Here is a 20,380-nt window from a genome sequence, read left to right as displayed (position 1 = left end):
CCATATCCCCCATCCATTCCCCCCGGGGCAAACCTATGGTTGTTTCTTATCGGGGACCCCCCCAATGCTCCGGTCTTTCCCCTATGTCGTCTCCACTGTCCCCAAATCTTCAGTGTAGCTACCACCACCGGGCTCGTGGTGTAGTTCCTCGGTGAGAACGGCAATGGGGCTGTCACCATAGCCTGCAGGCTGGTCCCCCTACAGGACGCCCTCTCTAATCTCTTCCACGCCGCTCCCTCCTCCTCTCCCATCCACTTACTCACCATTGAAATATTAGCGGCCCAATAATACTCACTTAGGCTCGGTAATGCCAGCCCCCCCCTATCCCTACTACGCTGTAAGAATCCCTTCCTCACTCTCGGAGTCTTCCCGGCCCAAACAAAACCCATGATGCTCTTTTCTATCCTTTTAAAAAAAGCCTTCGTGATCACCACCGGGAGGCACTGAAACACAAAGAGGAATCTCGGGAGGACCACCATCTTAACCGCCTGCACCCTCCCTGCCATTGACAGTGCTACCATATCCCATCTCTTGAAATCTTCCTCCATCTGTTCCACCAACCGCGTTAAATTTAGCCTGTGCAATGTGCCCCAATTCTTAGCTATCTGGATCCCCAGGTAACGAAAGTCTCTTGTTACCTTCCTCAACGGTAGGTCTTCTATTTCTCTACTCTGCTCCCCTGGATGCACCACAAACAGCTCACTCTTCCCCATGTTCAATTTATACCCTGAAAAATCCCCAAACTCCCCAAGTATCCGCATTATTTCTGGCATCCCCTCCGCCGGATCCGCCACATATAGTAGCAGATCATCCGCATATAAAGATACCCGGTGTTCTTCTCCTCCCCTAAGTATTCCCCTCCATCTCTTGGAACCTCTCAGCGCTATCGCCAGGGGCTCAATCGCCAGTGCAAACAGTAATGGGGACAGAGGACATCCCTGCCTTGTCCCTCTATGGAGCCGAAAATATGCCGATCCCCGTCCATTCGTGACCACACTCGCCACTGGGGCCCTATACAACAGCTGCACCCATCTAACATACCCCTCTCCAAAACCAAATCTCCTCAACACCTCCCACAGATAATCCCATTCCACTCTATCAAATGCTTTCTCGGCATCCATCGCCACTACTATCTCCGTTTCACCCTCTGGTGGGGCCATCATCATTACCCCTAACAGCCTCCGTATATTCGTGTTCAGCTGTCTCCCCTTCACAAACCCAGTTTGGTCCTCGTGAACCACCCCCGGGACACATTCCTCTATTCTCATTGCCATTACCTTGGCCAGGACCTTGGCATCCACATTTAGGAGGGAAATTGGTCTGTAGGACCCGCATTGTAGCGGATCCTTTTCCTTCTTTAAGAGAAGCGATATCGTTGCTTCAGACATAGTCGGGGGCAGTTGTCCCCTTTCCTTTGCCTCATTAAAGGTCCTCGTCAGTACCGGGGTGAGCAAGTCCAAATACTTTCTGTAAAATTCAACTGGGAATCCGTCCGGTCCCGGGGCCTTTCCCGTCTGCATGTTCCTAATTCCTTTCACCACTTCTTCTACCGTGATCTGTGCTCCCAGTCCCACCCTTTCCTGCTCTTCCACCTTGGGAATTTCCAGCCGATCCAAAAAATCCATCATTCTCTCCCTCCCATCCGGGGGTTGAGCTTCATACAATTTTTTATAAAATGTCTTGAACACCTCATTCACTCTCTCCGCCCCCGCTCCATCTCTCCTTCCTCATCCCTCACTCCCCCTATTTCCCTCGCTGCTCCCCTTTTCCTCAATTGGTGTGCCAGCAATCTGCTCGCCTTCTCCCCATATTCATACTGTACACCCTGCGCCTTCCTCCATTGTGCCTCTGCAGTGCCTGTAGTCAGCAAGTCAAATTCCAAATGCAGCCTTTGCCTTTCCCTGTACAGTCCCTCCTCCGGTGCTTCCGCATATTGTCTGTCCACCCTCAAAAGTTCTTGCAGCAACCGCTCCCGTTCCTTACTCTCCTGCTTCCCTTTATGTGCCCTTATTGATATCAGCTCCCCCCTAACCACCGCCTTCAACGCCTCCCAGACCACTCCCACCTGAACCTCCCCATTGTCATTGAGTTCCAAGTACTTTTCAATACATCCCCTCACCCTTAGGCACACCCCCTCATCCGCCATTAGTCCCATGTCCATTCTCCAGGGTGGGCGCCCTCCTGTTTCCTCCCCTATCTCCAAGTCTACCCAGTGTGGGGCATGATCCGAAATGGCTATAGCCGTATATTCCGTTCCCCTCACCTTCGGGATCAATGCCCTACCCAACACAAAAAAGTCTATGCGCGAATAGACTTTATGGACATAGGAGAAAAACGAGAACTCCTTACTCCTAGGTCTACTGAATCTCCACGGGTCCACACCTCCCATCTGCTCCATAAAATCCTTAAGCACCTTGGCTGCTGCCGGCCTCCTACCAGTCCTGGACTTCGACCTATCCAGCCTTGGTTCCAACACCGTGTTAAAGTCTCCCCCCATTATCAGCTTTCCCGTCTCTAGGTCCGGGATGCGTCCTAGCATTCGCCTCATAAAGTTGGCATCATCCCAGTTCGGGGCATACACGTTTACCAAAACCACCATCTCTCCCTGTAATTTGCCACTCACCATCACGTATCTGCCCCCGTTATCCACCACTATAGTCTTTGCCTCGAACATTACCCGCTTCCCCACTAATATAGCCACCCCCCTGTTTTTCGCATCCAGCCCCGAATGGAACACCTGCCCCACCCATCCTTTACGCAGCCTAACCTGGTCTATCAGTTTCAGGTGGTTTCCTGTAACATAACCACATCTGCTTTAAGTTTCTTAAGGTGTGCGAGTACTCGTGCCCTCTTTATCGGCCCGTTGAGCCCTCTCACGTTCCACGTGATCAGCCGAGTTGGGGGGCTTCCCACCCCCCCCCCCTTGCCGGTTAGCCATCATCTTTTTCCAGCTTCTCACCCAGTTCCCACGCAGCTGTATCTCCCCCAGGCGGTGCCCCCCCGCCCATCCTCTCCCGTACCCACTCCCCCCTTTCCCCAGCAGCAGCAACCCAGTAATTCCCCCCTCCCACCCCCCCCGCTAGACCCCCCGCTAGCATAATTACTCCCCCCATGTTGCTCCCAGAAGTCAGCAAACTCTGGCTGACCTCGGCTTCCCCCCGTGACCACGGCTCGCACCGTGCGACGCCCCCTCCTTCCTGCTTCTCTATTCCCGCCATAATTATCATAGCGCGGGAACCAAGCCCGCGCCTCTCCCTCGGCCCCGCCTCCCATGGCCAACGCCCCATCTCCTCTCCCTCCCCACCTCCCCCCATCACCACCTGTGGGAGAAAGAAAAGTTACCATACCGCAGGATTAGAACATAAAACCCCTCTTCGCCCCCCCCATTCGCCCCACCACTTTGTCCAAACGTTCTTTTTCATAATCCACTCATTCCAGTTTTTCTTCTACAATAAAAGTCCACGCTTCATCCGCCGTCTCAAAGTAGTGGTGCCTCCCTTGATATGTGACCCACAGTCTTGCCGGTTGCAGCATTCCAAATTTTATCTTCCTTTTGTGAAGTACCGCCTTGGCCCGATTAAAGCTCGCCCTCCTTCTCGCCACCTCCGCACTCCAGTCTTGATAAACGCGGATCATCGCGTTCTCCCATTTACTACACCGAGTTTTCTTCGCCCATCTAAGGACCATTTCTCTATCCTTAAAACGGAGGAATCTCACCACTATGGCTCTGGGAGTTTCTCCTGCTCTCGGTCCTCGCGCCATCACTCGGTATGCTCCCTCCACCTCCAACGGACCCGTCGGGGCCTCCGCTCCCATTAACGAATGCAGCATCGTGCTCACATATGCCCCGACGTCCGCCCCCTCCACACCTTCAGGAAGGCCAAGAATCCTCAGGTTGTTCCTCCTTGCGTTGTTTTCCAGTGCCTCCAACCTCTCCACACATCGTTTCTGGTGTGCCTCCTGTATCTCCGACTTCACCACCAGGCCCTGTATATCGTTCTCATTCTCGGCTGCTTTCGCCTTCACGACCCGAAGCTCCTGCTCCTGGGTCTTTTGTTCCTCCTTTAGCCCTTCGATCGCCTGTAGTATCGGGGCCAACAACTCTTTCTTCATTTCCTTTTTTATCTCCTCCACGCAGCATTTCAAGAACTCTTGTTGTTCAGGGCCCCATATGAAACTGCCACCTTCCGACGCCATCTTGGGTTTTGCTTGCCTTCCTTGCCGTTGTTCCAAAGGATCCGCTGCAATCCGGCCACTTTCCTCTCCTTTTTCCATCCGTGTCCAGGGGGAACACCCTCCTGGTTTACCGCACGGTGTTTTTAGCCGTTAAAATTGCCGTTGGGGCTCCTATCAAGAGCCCAAAAGTCCGTTTCACAGGGAGCTGCCGAAACGTGCGACTCAGCTGGTCATCGCCGCACCCGGAAGTCCAGACCCGTATAATTTCTTTGAGAGAGTACGCCAGCAAAAGGTTATGTACGGTCTAGACGAAAGGGAGGAAGTTAAACTTATAGTAATGAGCCTTGACCCGTCCGTTAGCTGAGCCTTACCAGAACCCCAGAATGTAGGAGGAGGAAGCCTCCAAGAGATGAAGGCAGCTATTTTAGACGCAATTGAATACAACAGAGGACATCCCGTAGAAGCTTTGAACCGATGTAGACAAAAGAAGGGAGAGCATCCGACTGCATACGCAGGTCGCCTTTGGATCCATTTTAAAGCGGTATTTGGGGAATTGAACCGCACAAACTTAGATAACGACAACACAACTAAATGGACTCGTACTTCAGTCTCCCATGCCACAGAAGCAGGTCAAAAAGCCTGTGTAAATTACGACCCCGCAGACGCCACACATAATGAAGTTTGGGTTTTAAAGGGACTCCCGAGAGCTTGGGAACAATCCCTACATAGAAAGGCAGATCAGGAGAAGGCACAAGCGAACATGAACACAGTCCGGACTACTCAAGACCCCGCATGGGTAAATGAGGGCAGAAATGAAGGTCAGCACCCCAGAGCACAGGCACCACAAGGTTGCTATAATTGTGGATAAAAGGGACATTACGCCCGCGAATGCAACGCCCCCCCGAACAAGCAACGGAACCAGCAATCGAACTCCCCACCTAGGAACAATGTTAGGCCCATATATAGCATTAGCGCCCGATCAGATAATGCAGTGATCAATAGCACAGATTGACGGTGTTCGGACTCCCCAACTTGGGTATGCGCCACAGTCTGGGACAAATCAGGCAGACCAGTAGTCACAGGCACAGTCCGGGGCCACCAAGTAGAGTTCCTTTGGGACACAGGAGGGCCCCGCACCACTTTAAACTCCTCCACAATGTTTCAGCGCGACAAATGGCCCACCACAGACACCATCACTCTTAGTGGATTTACAGGACATGTACAGCAGGGATACATTATGGCCCCCGCAGATATCCAAATCGTCAACATAAACACCAAGCACCCCGTTGTTTTAGTGGATTTGCCCCAAATAGAGCACATTTTAGGAATCGACTTCCATGAGCTCACACAACCTTTCCTTTGACCCCATGAATAAGTGTATATGGATAATGGCCAGAACAGCAAGAGCCCCCGCCACATTCACAGTAGGAGACTGCGAACATAGAATCTGCTCAGTAGGCGACTACTGGTTTGACCCACAAGCCATTAGTACAGATAAGACGACTAGAGAGGCCCTAAGAAAACATAAAGCATCCTTCGCCCAGCACAAGCACAATCGTGGAAAAATTCCGGGAACAGTCACAATTACAGGTCCCGGTCCCAAACCCCAGAAGCAGTACGGTTTCCCACAGCAAGCCGAGGGTGAGATTGCAAAAGTTATCAATAGCTTACTAGATCAAAGAATAATTTGGCCCGTAACCTCAACAAACAATGCCCCAAATTGGGCCCTAAAGAAACCCGACGGTTCATGGAGATTGACCATTGACTACCGAGAGCTCAACAAGGTCACCCCATTAGCAGCACCCACCGTTGCCACAAGTCCCGAAACCACGCTGAAGCAGGGAGTACATGCTACGTACTTTACTGTGCTGGACATTAGCAATGGCTTTTGGTCCATTCCCTTAGATAAGGCCTATCAATACAAGTTTGCGTTCACATTTCAAGGACAGCAGTATACGTGGACATGCCTCCCGCAAGGTTTCCACAACTCCCCCTCCATCTTTCACCGACAATTGGCCAACGGACTTTCCAAATTTTCCCGACCCGAATGCCTTATTCAGTATGTGGACGACTTACTCCTACAGACGGACACAAAGGAAGAGCATGTTAAGCTTCTTTCCGAATTGCTAGGTCTCTTACAATCAATTGGATGCAAAGTCAACCCGAAAAAAGCCCAGATCCTGAAAGAAAAGGTCCTTTACTTAGGTACCATTATCACATACGGGAAAAGAGAGATCGAACAGAAACGGATTGAATCAGTAGTTAACTTTCCGAGCTCCTTAAAAAAAAGCCACATGGGAATGGCTTCCTCAGCACACGTCGTCATCGATGAATTAAAACGCACCCTAGGCACAGCCCCCGCTTTGCAGGTACCAGACCCACACTGTCCCTACTTCATACAGGTAGCGACCACCGACCGAATCCCCTCTGCAGTACTACTACAGGAAAGACATGACCGTTTAAGACCCGTAGCCTATGCCTCACGAGTTTTGGATCCCGTGGAGCAAGGATTTTCAGCCTGCGAACGGCACTTGCTCACAGTCTTTTGGGCAGTTCAATATTTTGCATATATCACAGGCCTCAACCCCGTAACGATTTTAACCGAGCACACCCCAACGCAGCTACTGTTAGATGGTAGGTTAAAGGACGGTTCAGTTAGCCAGATCAGAGCAGCTCGCTGGACACTGTTATTACAAGGAAGGGACATCACAGTTAAACGGACAAAGACCCACACATTTTTAGCGGACAACCTGCAGTATGAAGGAACCCCACATGAGTGCCAGATCATTGCAGCCAAACACCACACAGGACCCTTTATTCCAAAATCACTACCCACACGAGCAGGCATCAGAACTCAAAATCCCCCGACCACGGATAACTCTTAAAAAATTTATGTAGATGGTTCCTCCACCATTTACAATGGAAAAAGAATAACAGGATGCGGTATTTTTGTGGAAGACGCGCAGGGACGCGCATTAGAGGAAATATCTTTAAAATTAAAATTGCCAGGCCACTTAGGATCACAAGCAGCCAAATTAGCAGCAATAGCATATGTAGTGCAGCACCCAGATTCTTTACCGACCCCCGCAGATATATATTCGGACAGTTTATGTGTCTGCAATAGTTTGACAGAATTCCTGCCCCTGTGGGAATCTAGAGGATTCATATCCGCTGATGGTAAACCCCTACCCTCAGCCCAATTATTGAAGCATATTCTTGAGACAGCAAAAGACCGCACATATGGCATAATCAAAGTCAGAAGCCATCTTCGTTCCTCCCCACCCGGTAACGTAAAGGCAGACGCCTTAGCCAAGTCAGGATCACACCACTTGCATCCCAAGGTACCTAAAACTGTCCCCCACTAACCTAAACGGTAGCTCCCCCAGCCGACCCTCCTGACCTCTTGCCTGGACTACAAACATCTCTCTCTTTGTCATGTTCAGTTTATATCCCGAAAACCGGCCAAATCCCCCCCAAAGTCGCCATGATCTCACCCATCCCTGCCCCTGGATGTGCTACATATAAGAGCAGGTCGTCCGCGTACAGCGAGACCCAATGTTCCACCCCCCGAACCAGCCCCTTCCAGCCTCTTGAAGCTCTCAAAGCAATTGCCAGCGGCTCTATAGCTAACGCAAACAGCAGTGGGGAGAGGGGGAATCCCTGTCTTGACCCCAGTGCAGTCTAAAATAGTCCAAGGTCATCCTATTCGTCCTTACATTAGCCTCCGGGGCCTGGTACAACAGCCTAACCCAGTCGATAAAGCCCCTACCGAACCCAAACTGTCCCAGCACCTCCCATAAATAGTCCCACTCCACCCGGTCGAACGCCTTCTCCGCATCCATTGCCACAACTACCTCAACCTCCCTTCTCTCCGGGGGCATCATAATCACGTTGAGCAGCCTTCTTATATTGGCCACCAACTGCCTGCCTTTGACAAACCCGGTTTGATCCTCCATAATCACATCCGGCACACAATCTTCAATCCTGGAGGCCAAAACCTTGGCCAGCAACTTGCCGTCCACATTAAGCAGTGAGATCGGCCTATATGACCCGCATAGCTCCGGATTCTTGTCTCACTTCAAAATTAACGAAATAGTGGCCTGTGACATCGTCGGGGGCAGCACCCCACTATCCCTCGCCTCATTGAAAACCTTGACCAACAACGGCCCTAATATCCCCGAGAATTTCTTGTAGAATTCCACCGGATACCCATCCGGCCCCGGGACCTTACCCGACTGCATTGCCTTCAAGCCCTCAGCTATTTCTTCGGCCCTGATCGGGGCCCCCAGCCTATCCACCAGCTCCCTGCCCACCCTTGGGAAGGTCAGTCCGTCCAAAAAGCACCTCATCCCCTCGGGCCCCGTGGGGGGTTCCGAGCGATAGAGTCTGCTGTAAAAGTCCCTGAACGCCCTGTTTAGCCCAGCCGAGTCCCCTACCAAATTCCCATCCCCATCAACCACCCTCTCTATTTCCCTGACCGCCTCCCTCTTCCTAAGCTGCTGTGCCAGCATTCTGCTGGCCTTCTCCCCGTGTTCATAAAACGCCCCCTCGCCTTTCTAAGCTGCTCCACTGCCTTGCCTGTGGACAACACCCCGAACTCAGCCTGCAGCCTCCGACGTTCCCTTAACAGCTCCACCCCCAGGGTCGCCGCATACCTCCTATCGATCTGTAGGATCTCCTTAACCAGTCGGTCCGTCTCTGCCCTATCCGTCCTGTCCCTATCTGCCCGGATCGAAATCAGCTTCCCTCTCACCACTGCCTTCAGCGTCTTCCAGACCACCGCTGCTGAGACTTCTCCCATGTCATTCACCTGCAGGTAGTTCTGCATGCACTTCCTCACCCTATCGCACACCGCCTCGTCCGCCAACAAGCCCACGTCCAATCTCCTTTGCGGGCGCTGGAAGCTCTCCTCACTAACCTGCAGTTCCACCCAGTGTGGGGCATGATCCGAAATAGTGATGGCCGAGTACCCCGTGTCCACCACCCCCGCCAGCAAATCCCTGCTCAGAATGAAAAAATCAATCCGGGAGTAAACCTTATGCACATGAGAATAAAAAGAAAACTCCCTCCCCGTTGGCTGCCTATACCTCCATGGGTCGACCCCCCCCCCCCCCCATCTGCTCCATGAACCCTAACAGTTCCTTTGCCATTGCTGGCACCCTCCCCGTTTTCAAACACGACCGGTCCAGGCCGGGTCGATGACCGTATTAAAATCCCCTCCCATCACCAACTTGTGCGAGTCCAGGTCAGGTATCTTCCCCAGTACCCTCTTTATGAATTCTACATCATCCCAGTTTGGCGCGTACATATTAACCAAAACTACCTTCCTCCCCTCCAGCTTGCCGCTCACCATGACATAACGGCCCCCACATCCGAGACTATACTGCCCACCTGGAATTGCACCCGCTTATTGATTAAAATCGCCACCCCTCTCGTCTTGGTGTCCAGCCCCGAATGAAAGACCTGACTGACCTAACCCTTCCTTAGCCTGACTTGATCCGCCACTTTCAGGTGTGTCCCCTGCAACATCACCACGTCCGCCTTCAGAGCCCTCAGATGCGCGAACACATGTGCCCTCTTGACCGGCCCATTCAGCCCTCTAACATTCCAGGTGATCAGCCTGGTTGGGGGGCACCGCGCACCCTCCACCGATCAGCCATCCCCTTTCCTGGGCCCACCCCCAGCCCACGCGCCGCACCTCCATCGGCCCGCCTCTTGGCAGCCCACCCCCCTGACCCCCTCTCTGTCCCAAAACCTAAGTCCCTCCCTCATCAGCAGAGTAATCCCCCCAGCAACACCACTTTGTAACCTAACCCCTGCCGTATATTAATCATATGCACACACCCCCACTGTGCTTCCCTAGACTAGCTCACCCAGCTAGCCTGGTGACCCTCGCCTCCGGCGCCAAGAAGTCTTCCACCTATTGTTCCCTACTCCCCTCCCCTCCCGCCCATCAAAACCACTTCCCTCCTCAAACTGAGACCGAACAATCACCCAATTACCATAGGAGACAACCCAAAATGAAAAACCCACAAAGAACCCTCCCAATCGTGCAAATCAAAGTAATAAAAAAGTTAAAAGCCCCCACCAGCATCCCCACCAAAACACCGAAAACCCATAGAAACCGAATAACTTTTACTTCCCCAACTTCACCCAAACTTAAAAGCAGAAGAAAAACGACAATCAAAACGTATAAACATCACTCAGAAAAGTTACATCTTAAAACAAAAAGTTCGCAGTTCAGCACCAGCCCTTTTTTCTTGGCAAAGTCCACCGCGTCTTCAGGCGACTCGCCATAATTGTGCTGGTCCTCGTGTGTAACCCACAGACGTGCCGGGTAAAGCAGCCCAAATTTCACCTTTTTCTTAAACAGGATCTCCTTCACTTGCTTGAAGCCTGCCCTCCTTCTGGCCACCTCCACACTCAGGTCCTGATAAACACGCAATATGCTATTGTCCTATTTGCAGCTCCTAGTATGCTTAGCCCACTGGAGAACACACTCCTTGTCCAGAAATCTGTGGAACCGGACCACCATCGCCCTAGGGGGGCCCCCGGCCGTGGCTTCCTCGCCATCGCCCTGTACGCCCTGTCCACCACCAACGGTCGGGGAAAAGCCCCCTCCCCAGAAGTTTCTGAAACACACTCGCCACAAACGCGCCAGCATTAACCCCCTCAGCCCCTTCAGGGAGACTGACAATTCTTACGTTCTGCCGGCGAGCTCTGTTCTCCAGATCTTCCACCTTCTCCAGCAGCCTCTTTTGCTGATCCTTCAACATCCCCACCTCTAGTTCAACCACCGTTTGGTGCTCCTCCTGGTCCACTGGCGCCTTCTCCAACTTCTGAATCGTCCAATCCTGGGGTGCGCTCCAGCCGATCGATCGACTCCTTTATCGGGTCAAGACAGTCCCATTTCTGTCTGGCAAAACCCTCCTGGATGACCTGCATCAGCTCCTCCGTCGATGGCTGGGCCATCACAGCAGGGGTCCGAACATCAGCCATGTTGTCTTCAGCTGCCACCTCCACCCAGCCCTTGCTTATCCTTTTATTTCTTCCTTTTCGCTTCCTTGGGGTTCTCCGTTCCATGCACCACTGTGTGGATACAGAGCGTAATTGTCTGCGCCTTCAAAGCCAAAACTCGAAACCACGAAAAAGTCGTGGGAAAAGGTCCAACAGTCCGTCCAGAGCGGGAGCCACCAAACGTGCGACTTACTCCCTCATAGACGTCACCGGAAGTCTCCACCGCGACAACTCTTGTCGATTAGTAAGGAATGACGATTCGGATCCCACGACGGCCCACACGGCCACAGAAACGACAGACACGAGTTTGGCAACCGGGAGATGGTAATGACTCAGAGTCTGATTCCCGTTACGGTAACCCTTTCGCAACGCTTTTTGATACGGAACCCTCAGGTGTCCAGATGATGAGAAAAAGGAATCGCATGTGAATTACGGTGTCCTATTTCCTGATGGAACCTGCCCGCTTTCTTTCTTTCTTTCTTCCTTATTGCTACATGGTTTTCTTGTAGAAATTTCTTGATACAGTTTATTCTTCCGATCTCGCATAGTTTTAATTAATGTCGGCCAGTTACAAAATTTCTTGATACAGTCATGGTTACTCTTCTGACGCCATTTACTGCCCAATGACTGTTAAAGGAACAAATTGTTGGCTCCCATATGTTACAAATTCTTTCCGCTCATTCGGTCACCCAGGTAGGGAGTAACGGCACTAATCCCGCCCTGCCTGAGGACCCCCAATGCATCCGGTCAGCCAAGCTCGGGTAGTGGAGTAACGACACTGATCACCGCCCTACCCAGGGAATCCCACCCATTCTTGCCCTGCCGCGTCCCAGACGCACCTCATGCTTCGATCACTTCAAGTCATCTGGAATGGGTTTTTTTTTTTACACTCCTTACTGTCCTTGGCAGGTCTTTCTTTCCCCTTATATGCTCTTTAGTGTGGTTTAAAGAATGCCTTTTGCCACAGCCTGTACACTCAACTCTTTACCTTCCACGACTCTTCGGTCGCTACCCCAACTGCTGTTCACATGTTTGACACACTTGGTTGTTACACATTTGCTGCTATACGTGAACTACCTCTGGACCCTGGACAGAGAAATTGTCCGTCCACTCACCGCACCGACCACAAGCTGCGGGATTCCATGCACTTAAACAGAATGGTTTTTTCGGATGTCTTGTCTCTCAAATGGTTATTTAAAAAAAGAAGAGGGAGTCACACGTGGTGACGATTCTAATGGGTAATTGAAGTTGAAGAGAGAAAGACAAACAAAACGAGATGTTAACCAACGATACTAACAGATATTATGCTTGCACCCTCAGGAATATACGAAGAACGAAGAACAAAAAGACAAGATGAAGACAGGACTGATGACCTCCATTGTGATCATCGCTGAACTCCTACAACTGTGCGCGTTGACAGCCTTTGTACCTCACACCACACCGGCCCCAGACATGACCATACAATATGAGACCCCTAGCCCGGACACCACACCTCACATGAAAATAAACACTGATACCCCCACATGGTGCGAAAACATTGTAAAATGGTATTCCCTTTCTATACAGTAGAAGCCCTTTTGGTAATAGCAATACTCTGCAGTGTCGTTCAGACACTTAGACTCCACAAATGGCGAAGGAGAGCCTCCTGCTCCCCGATATACACACTCCGAGCCCCTTTCCTTGGAATCCAACAAACCCCACAAACCTTTTAAACCTTTTTCACTGACAAAATAAAAAGATTGTACTTCTTCTATGACTGTAATAGATTAAGTAGAGATGCGATGCCGCTGTTTATTTCTTAACAATTTTTGTATTGTACATAAGTTCCTTTTTGATATTTGCCAGCAGCATGAGAGTAGCTTAGGTAATGATAGTTAGAGGTTCCCTTGTGTAAATAAGTTAAATGTGTAATGATTAAATGTTTTATAGTGGCCCCTTAGAGTTTATGAATTTATGATGTGTTGATAAAATTAGGTAAATGCTCCAAAAACATAGGACAGAGTAGTGTGGAACCTGTCCTTGACCAAGGGTAACCGGCACACCAAGGACGGATGAGGATCAACAGTGTGATCCACCACGCTTCGCGTTCAGGATCAAAAGGATGGGATGTAACCATCTGGGATGGCCCCTTACAAAGGATCCCGGGAAATATGGCCACCTGCAAAGGACCATAAGACCATAAGACATAAGAGTGGAAGTAAGGCCATTCGGCCCATCGAGTCCACTCCACCATTCAATCATGGCTGATTTCAACTCCATTTACCCGCTCTCTCTCCATAGCCCTTAATTCCTCGAGAAATCAAGAATTTATCAACTTCTGTCTTAAAGACACTCAACGTCCCGGCCTCCATCGCCCTCTGTGGCAATGAATTCCACAGACCCACCACTCTCTGGCTGAAGAAATTTCTCCTCATCTCTGTTCTAAAGTGACTCCCTTTTATTCTAAGGCTGTGCCCCCGGGTCCTAGTCTCCCCTGTTAATGGAAACAACTTCCCTACATCCACCCTATCTAAGCCATTCATTATCTTGTAAGTTTCTATTAGATCTCCCCTCAACCTCCTAAACTCCAATGAATATAATCCCAGGATCCTCAGACGTTCATCGTATGTTAGGCCTACCATTCCTGGGATCATCCATGTGAATCTCCGCTGGACCCGCTCCAGTGCCAGTATGTCCTTCCTGAGGTGTGGGAAATATTGTCAACCCAGGACTCAGACGCTCAGAGCTTATGTATATTGGCAACTCAGATAACTAGACACTATCGAAACCCCCAGCTACTTTGCATTCTAATGGCCCATTTCCCAGAACAAAAGACCTGTACTCAGGTAACAGATACAGAAACAGACTCATCGGCGCCACTCCCTTGCTCAGCCAGACCAAAACGCCAAGGTCAATGACCGCTCAGGACACGCCCGCCATCAAGGCACCCGCCCCTTTATTGGCCAAAATCGAAGGCGGTAATCGAAGCCTGCCGAATTATTGGGTCCAAAGCTAAGGACCGCCCAAAAGAGCGCGGAACCCCAGAAAGATAAAGAGAGACACTGCCATGTGTTCGGTCTTTCTTGGCCCCGGCATTCAGTCTCACTTGGCCCTGACCTACGCCTAAAACCAAGTGCAGCATCACGACCAGAAGACAAGTTCAAGACCAACGATCGCTACCAGACGGATGAGCCCAGCAGAAACAAAGTCACTTCTCCAGACCCAGCCACGCAAGATCCGGACAAAGGCCGTGTTCCTCTGCATAATGCCGGGTGCCTGAAGCTAAGTACATGTTGTTGTGGTGTTAGGTGTAATTTAGCTTGTAGTGTTTTATGTTGCATGTCGAAGTAATTCTTGTGTGTAAATAAACTATCATTGAACTTAAACTAACTAACTGGTTGTTTGGTCTTTGATCGAAATCCGGTAAAACCTTGTGGTGATATTTGATACCTGGCGACTCTGAAAAGCAATATCATCATTAATAACTAATATCAGAATCCAGTTAAAAGAGAAACATTATTGGCGTCTCCGGTGCGAATTGGCAGCAGTACACATGACAATAAACAAATCCAATCCAATCCAATCCAATGCAGCCAAAGACTGTTTATTAAATCTGTGACCATAACATGATAGAATTCTTCATTAGGATGGAAAATTAAGTAATCAAATCTGAAAGTAGGGTCCTCAATTTATACAAAGGAAGCCACAAAGGTATGAGGGGTGCTTTGGCTATAATAGATTGGGGAACTTCATTAAAAGGCATGACAGTGGTTAGACAACGGCAAATATTTAAGGAATGAATGCATTTAACTATTAAAACAGTTATATGTTCCTTTCTAGCACAAAAACACAAAAAGAAAAGCAATCCAACCATGGCTAACAAAAGAGGAGTCATATAAAGTTGCTAGATAAAGTAGCAAGCCTGAAGATTAGGAGCAGTTTAGAATTCAGCAAAAGAGCACCAAGGCATTGATTAAGAGGGTAAAATAGAGGATGAGGGATAAACTTGCAAGAAACATAGAAGCAGGCTGTAAAAAAGTCTATAAGTGATTAATGAAGACGTGTAGTCCCTTACAGTCTGAAATGGGAGAATTTGTAATGGAGAACGAGGAAATGGCAGAGCAATTAAACAACTACTTTAGTTCTGTCTTCACAGAAGAAGACACAAATAATTTCCCAGAAATGCTGGGGTCTACTGAGAAGGAGGCATTGAAGGAAATGAGTATTAGTATAAAAAAAAGGTGCAGAAAAAATTAATGGGACTGAAAGCTGGTAAATCCCAAAGGCCTGATAATCTACATGCCAGGGTACTAAAGGAGGTAGCCATGGAAATAGTGGAGGTGTTGCTTGTAATCTTCCAAAACAGTCCTGGCAGATTGGAGGGTGACAGATGTAACCCCGCCATGTAAAAAAAGAGGGAAAATAAAGGGAATTACAGACCGGTTAGCCAAACGTCAGTAGGGAGGAAAATGCTGGAGTCAAAGGATGTGATAACAGGATACTTGATTGGACAAAGTCAACATGGACTTATGAAAGGGAAATCACATTTGACAAGCCTACTGAGGTTTTTTGAGGCCATAACTAATAGAATAGATAAGGGAGAAGAACCAATGAATGTTGTGTATTTGAATTTTCAGAAAGCTTTTGATGAAGTCCCATATAAGAGGTTAGTGTGCAAGATTAAAGCACATGGGATTCGGGGTAATATATTGGCATGGATTGAGATTTGGTTAACAGATATGAAACACAGAGTAGGAATAAATTGATTTTTTTCAGAGTGGCAGGCGGTGAATACTGGAGTACCGCAGAAATCAATGCTTAAGCCCCAGCTATTCACAACATATATCAATGATTTAGATGAGGGAAGCAAATGTAACACTTACAGGTTTGCTGACGAGACAAACTAGATGGGAATGTAAGTGGTGATGAAGATGAAAAGAGGCTTCAAGGTGATTTTGATAAGTTGAGTAAGTGGGCAAATACATGGCAGATGCAGTATGACATAGATAAATGTGAAGCTGTCCACTTCAGTCGGAAAAACAGAATGGCAGAGAATTATTTAAATTGTGATAGATTGGGAAATGTTGAGGTACAAAGGGACCTGGGAGTTCTGATACACAAGTCATTGAAAGCAAGCATGCAGGTGCAGCAAGCAATTAGGAAAGCAAACAGTATATTGGCCTCCATTGCAGAAGGATTTGAGTACAGGAACGAGGTGTACAGAGCCTTGAGAGGCTACACCTAGAGTATTGTGTGAAGTTTTGGTCTCCTTACCTAAGAAAGGATACTTGTAATGGAGAGAGTGCAGCGAAGGTTCACCTTGTATTTCATGTGGTTGAAATACAATTTTCCTCCAGACCAGACATGATACTTTCTTAAATGCTTTCTGAGAGTTGGAATGCCTGCAGCCCTATATAGAAGATGGTACAGCTGGAAGAAAAAGCTGTGTGGAAGTAACCTGTAAATTGCAGCTTTCTGCAGTATTTATTAATAACTTGCAGTTTGCAGACCATGTGATGTGGCTCTTGCTGCGCTATTAACATGCTAGATTTTGTGGCATTTGAAACTCCTTGAACATTTGGTGTCAATAAAATATTCTTGTCTACATAAAGTAATTTTCCTTAAGATTCCTTAAGAATGTTTGAAAATATACCCATTTATTCAAAGAATAATAACTATACAACTCTCATTGCAATTGTTCAGAATCAGTATTTTGTCGGTTGTCTACTTTAGTCTTCACTGATCTTACCTTTACTGAAGATAGGAACACTGTGAAATAAACCAGAAGTTCTTTTGATGCTAAAATCTAGTAATCAAGTTCAGATACTGCATTCAAGTTGGCTTGTTTTGAATTTTCTGCATCTTTCAACTTGATTTTGGCAGAAACAATAAATTGTCGTTCCTTGTCAAGCTAAATAGTAATCTGAATTAACGTAGTCAACTTTAATTTAGGGTTTGGGGAACAGTTCAGTAACATTGACCCTTCGGTTTGTTTGCAGGTACCTATTCCTCCGATTCTTGGTTCCTATCAAATGAAGGAAGAAGAGCAAATTTTAAAGATTGCAGTCAATCTGAAACTACATGAAAGTGTCAAGAATGGATTTGAATATTGTGAAGCTCACATTCCCTTCTTCAACAGGTAAAGCAGGTGACCGCTTCAGAAATGATTTACGCTGTGCTAATGTTTCCAAAATATTCCGGGGAACAGATCGGGTGGATAGGGAAAATACTTTTTTCACTGGTTGGGAGGTCTAGGAAACATGGCATAAAAATTAAAGCTAGACATTTCAGGAATGTCTTAGAAAACAGCAATTGAAGCTAGCTTCATTGGTTAATAAAAATATAATAATTCTTAAATTTAATATAAACAAAGATATTAACTAATTCGGATAAAGGTTTATTTTATTCTTTCATGGGATGTGGCCATTGCTTGTGAGGCTGGAGTATCTTGCCCATCCCTAAATGCACTTGAGAAGGTGGTGATGAACTGCCTTCTTGAACCACTGCAGTCCGTGTGGTCTAGGTACACTCAGTGCTGTTTGGAAAGGAGTTTCAGTACTTGGATGAAGGGACAATGAAGGAACAGCAATATAGTTCCAAGTAAGCTCTTTGAAGAATGAGAGGTGATCTCATTGATGTACCGTCAATTTACCGAGAGACTGAGAGAGCGAGTGAACATTAGGCTTTATTAATCATGAACTTGCCTAGCCAGAGTTGGTTGTACAGATGAGTGCCACCCACAGGTGGCCGGTTTATATATGGCCCCGGTGAGGGCGGAGCCAGAGGCGGAGCCAGAGGCGGAGCCCACCGGGGTTACAGTACAGGACCTGGAGGTAGCTCTGATGCGACCATCAATTCACTCGAGATGGGAGGAGTAGAAGTAAACTGTGGCTTTAATCAACTTAGACCAGTGCCTGCCTGCGACTGATCCAATACTGAGAACTGCCTACAGGGCGACTGCTTTTTATACCTCCCTTCAAGGGGAGGAGCCATGGGCGGAGCCCATACAGGCCCCAACATGTTCCCCTATGGATAATGCCATACAATGGCCCATGGGAGGAGCCCGCAAGGGCAACAGCATAGCACAGATACAAATACAAGGGCAACAGCTCAGATACAAATACAATGGTGGATTATTGGCAGAATACATTCACCACAAGCTCATATCACCACTTCCAGGTCATAGGTTACAGTATCACACAGACAGCTCATGCATTAGGTGAATACATTCACCCCCTGTTAAAAAAATCAAGTCCAGCGGGGGTGAAGTGGGGTCATTACATATTCAGTCTATCTGGAGGCTGGATCATTCTTTTAGACCTCCTCAGCTCTGGCGGTGCGGCAGGCACGGTTGTTGCAGGTGGTGACTCCAGGGGCGTTGTGTCTGGAGCTTGAGCCCCCGTCCGCCGGAGACCCAGCGGGGTGTACGGGGCGCTTGGGGTGGCGGTGGGCAGCGGAGAAGGGGACGCGTTGGCAGGGGAACCAGCTGGCGCCAGGTCTCGTAGGGAGACCGTATCTTGCCGCCACCCTGGTGCGCGATGTAGGCGTACGGGGGATTGGCGTGCAGCAGCTGGACCCTCTCGACCAGTGGGTCGGTCTTATGGCTCCTCATGTGCCTCCGGAGAAGGACATGTCCCGGAGTCGTCAGCCAAGGTGGAAGCGAGACCCTGGAGATGGATTTCCTGGGGAAGACAAACAAACGGTCGTGAGGGGTCTCGTTCGTGGCTGTGCAGAGGAGCGATCTAATGGAGTGGAGGGCGTCGGGGAGGACCTCCTGCCAGTGGGGTCAGGAGACTTCTAGACCTGAGGGCCAGAAGAACGGCCTTCCATACCGTCGCATTCTCCCTCTCCACCTGCCCGTTTCCCTGCGGGTTATAGCTCGTAGTCTTGCTCGAGGTGATGCCTTTCCTGAGCAGGTACTGACGTAGCTCATCGCTCATGAACGATGTGCCCCGGTCGCTGTGGATGTAGGCAGGGAAACCAAACAGTGTGAAGATGCTGTGCAGTGCCTTTATTACAGTGCCGAGGTCATGTCAGGGCAGGGGACGGCGAAGGCGAAGCGCAAGTACTCATCGATGATGGTGAGAAAGTATATATTACGGTTGGTGGAGGGGATGGGCCCTTTGAAGTCAATGCTTAAGCGCTCAAAGGGCCGGGAGGCCTTTACCAGGCGGGCCTTGTCTGGCCAGTAGAAGTGCGGTTTGCACTCCGCGTAGACTTGGCAGTCCCTGGTCATTGCCTTGACCTCCTCGGCGGAGTAGGACAGATTAACGGGCCTTAATGAAGTGGGTAAGCCGGGTGACCCCCAGGTGACAGAGGTAATTGTGGATAGCCCGAAGTCGGTCATCTTGTGCGCTGGCGCATGTGCCGCGGGACAGGGCATCTGGGGCTCGTTGAGCTTTCCGGGACAATACTTGATATCGTAATTGTAGGTGGAGAGTTTGATCCTCCACCTCAAGATTTTGTCATTTTTTATTTTGCCCTGTTGTGCGTTGTCAAACATGAAGGCAACCGACCGCTAGTCGGTGACGAGGGTGAACCTCCCACCGGCTGGGTAGTGCCTCCAGTGCCACACGGCTTCCACTATGGCTTGTGCTTCCTTCTCGACCGAGGGGTGTCGAATTTCGGAAGCGTGGAGGGTCCCAGAGAAGAGTGTTACTGGCCTGCCCGCCTGGTTGAGTGTGGCGGCCAGTGCGACGTCGGACGCATCGCTCTCTACCTGAAAGGGGATGGACTCGTCCACCGCGTGCATTGCGGCCTTGGTGATGTCGGCCTTGATGCGGCTGAAGGCTGAGCGGGACTCATCCGTCAGGGGAAAAATGGTGGTTTGAATAAGTGGGCGGGCTTTGTCCGCATAGTTGGGGACCCACTGGGCGTAGTAGGAGAACAGCCCCAGGCATCGTTTTAGGGCCTTGAGGCTGTGGGGAGGGGGGAGTTCTGTGAGGGGGCGCATATGGTCGGGATCGGGCCCTCGGACTCCATTCTCCACGACGAAGCCGAGGATGGCCAGTCGGGTAGTGCGGAAGACGCACTTTTCTTTGTTGTATGTAAGATTGAGGGATTGGGCGGCCTGGAGGAACCTCCGAAGGTTGGCGTCATGGTCCTGCTGATCGTGGCCGCAGATGATCACATTGTCCAAGTACGGGTATGTAGCCCGCAAACCGTACTGGTCCACCATTCGGTCCATCGTTCTCTGTAAGACCAAGTT

At 49.5% G+C, this 20,380-nt stretch overlaps 1 protein-coding gene across 1 annotated transcript in view; it reads left to right on the top strand.

Annotated features, from left to right (window-relative positions):
• The window catches only part of ap5m1 (adaptor related protein complex 5 subunit mu 1), a 46,810-nt gene that overhangs the window by 10,988 nt on the left and 15,442 nt on the right, over positions 1 to 20,380 (top strand). The window contains exon 4 of the mRNA XM_072489546.1: positions 17,172 to 17,311. Coding sequence (XP_072345647.1) covers positions 17,172 to 17,311 — 140 coding nt within the window. The remainder of the gene's footprint in view (positions 1 to 17,171; positions 17,312 to 20,380) is intronic.

The sequence above is a fragment of the Scyliorhinus torazame genome, chromosome 2 (genome assembly GCF_047496885.1).
Source record: "Scyliorhinus torazame isolate Kashiwa2021f chromosome 2, sScyTor2.1, whole genome shotgun sequence".
NCBI lineage: Eukaryota > Metazoa > Chordata > Chondrichthyes > Carcharhiniformes > Scyliorhinidae > Scyliorhinus > Scyliorhinus torazame.
Note: the sequence above shows the minus strand (reverse complement) of the source record. Positions and strands in the feature narration are given on the sequence as shown.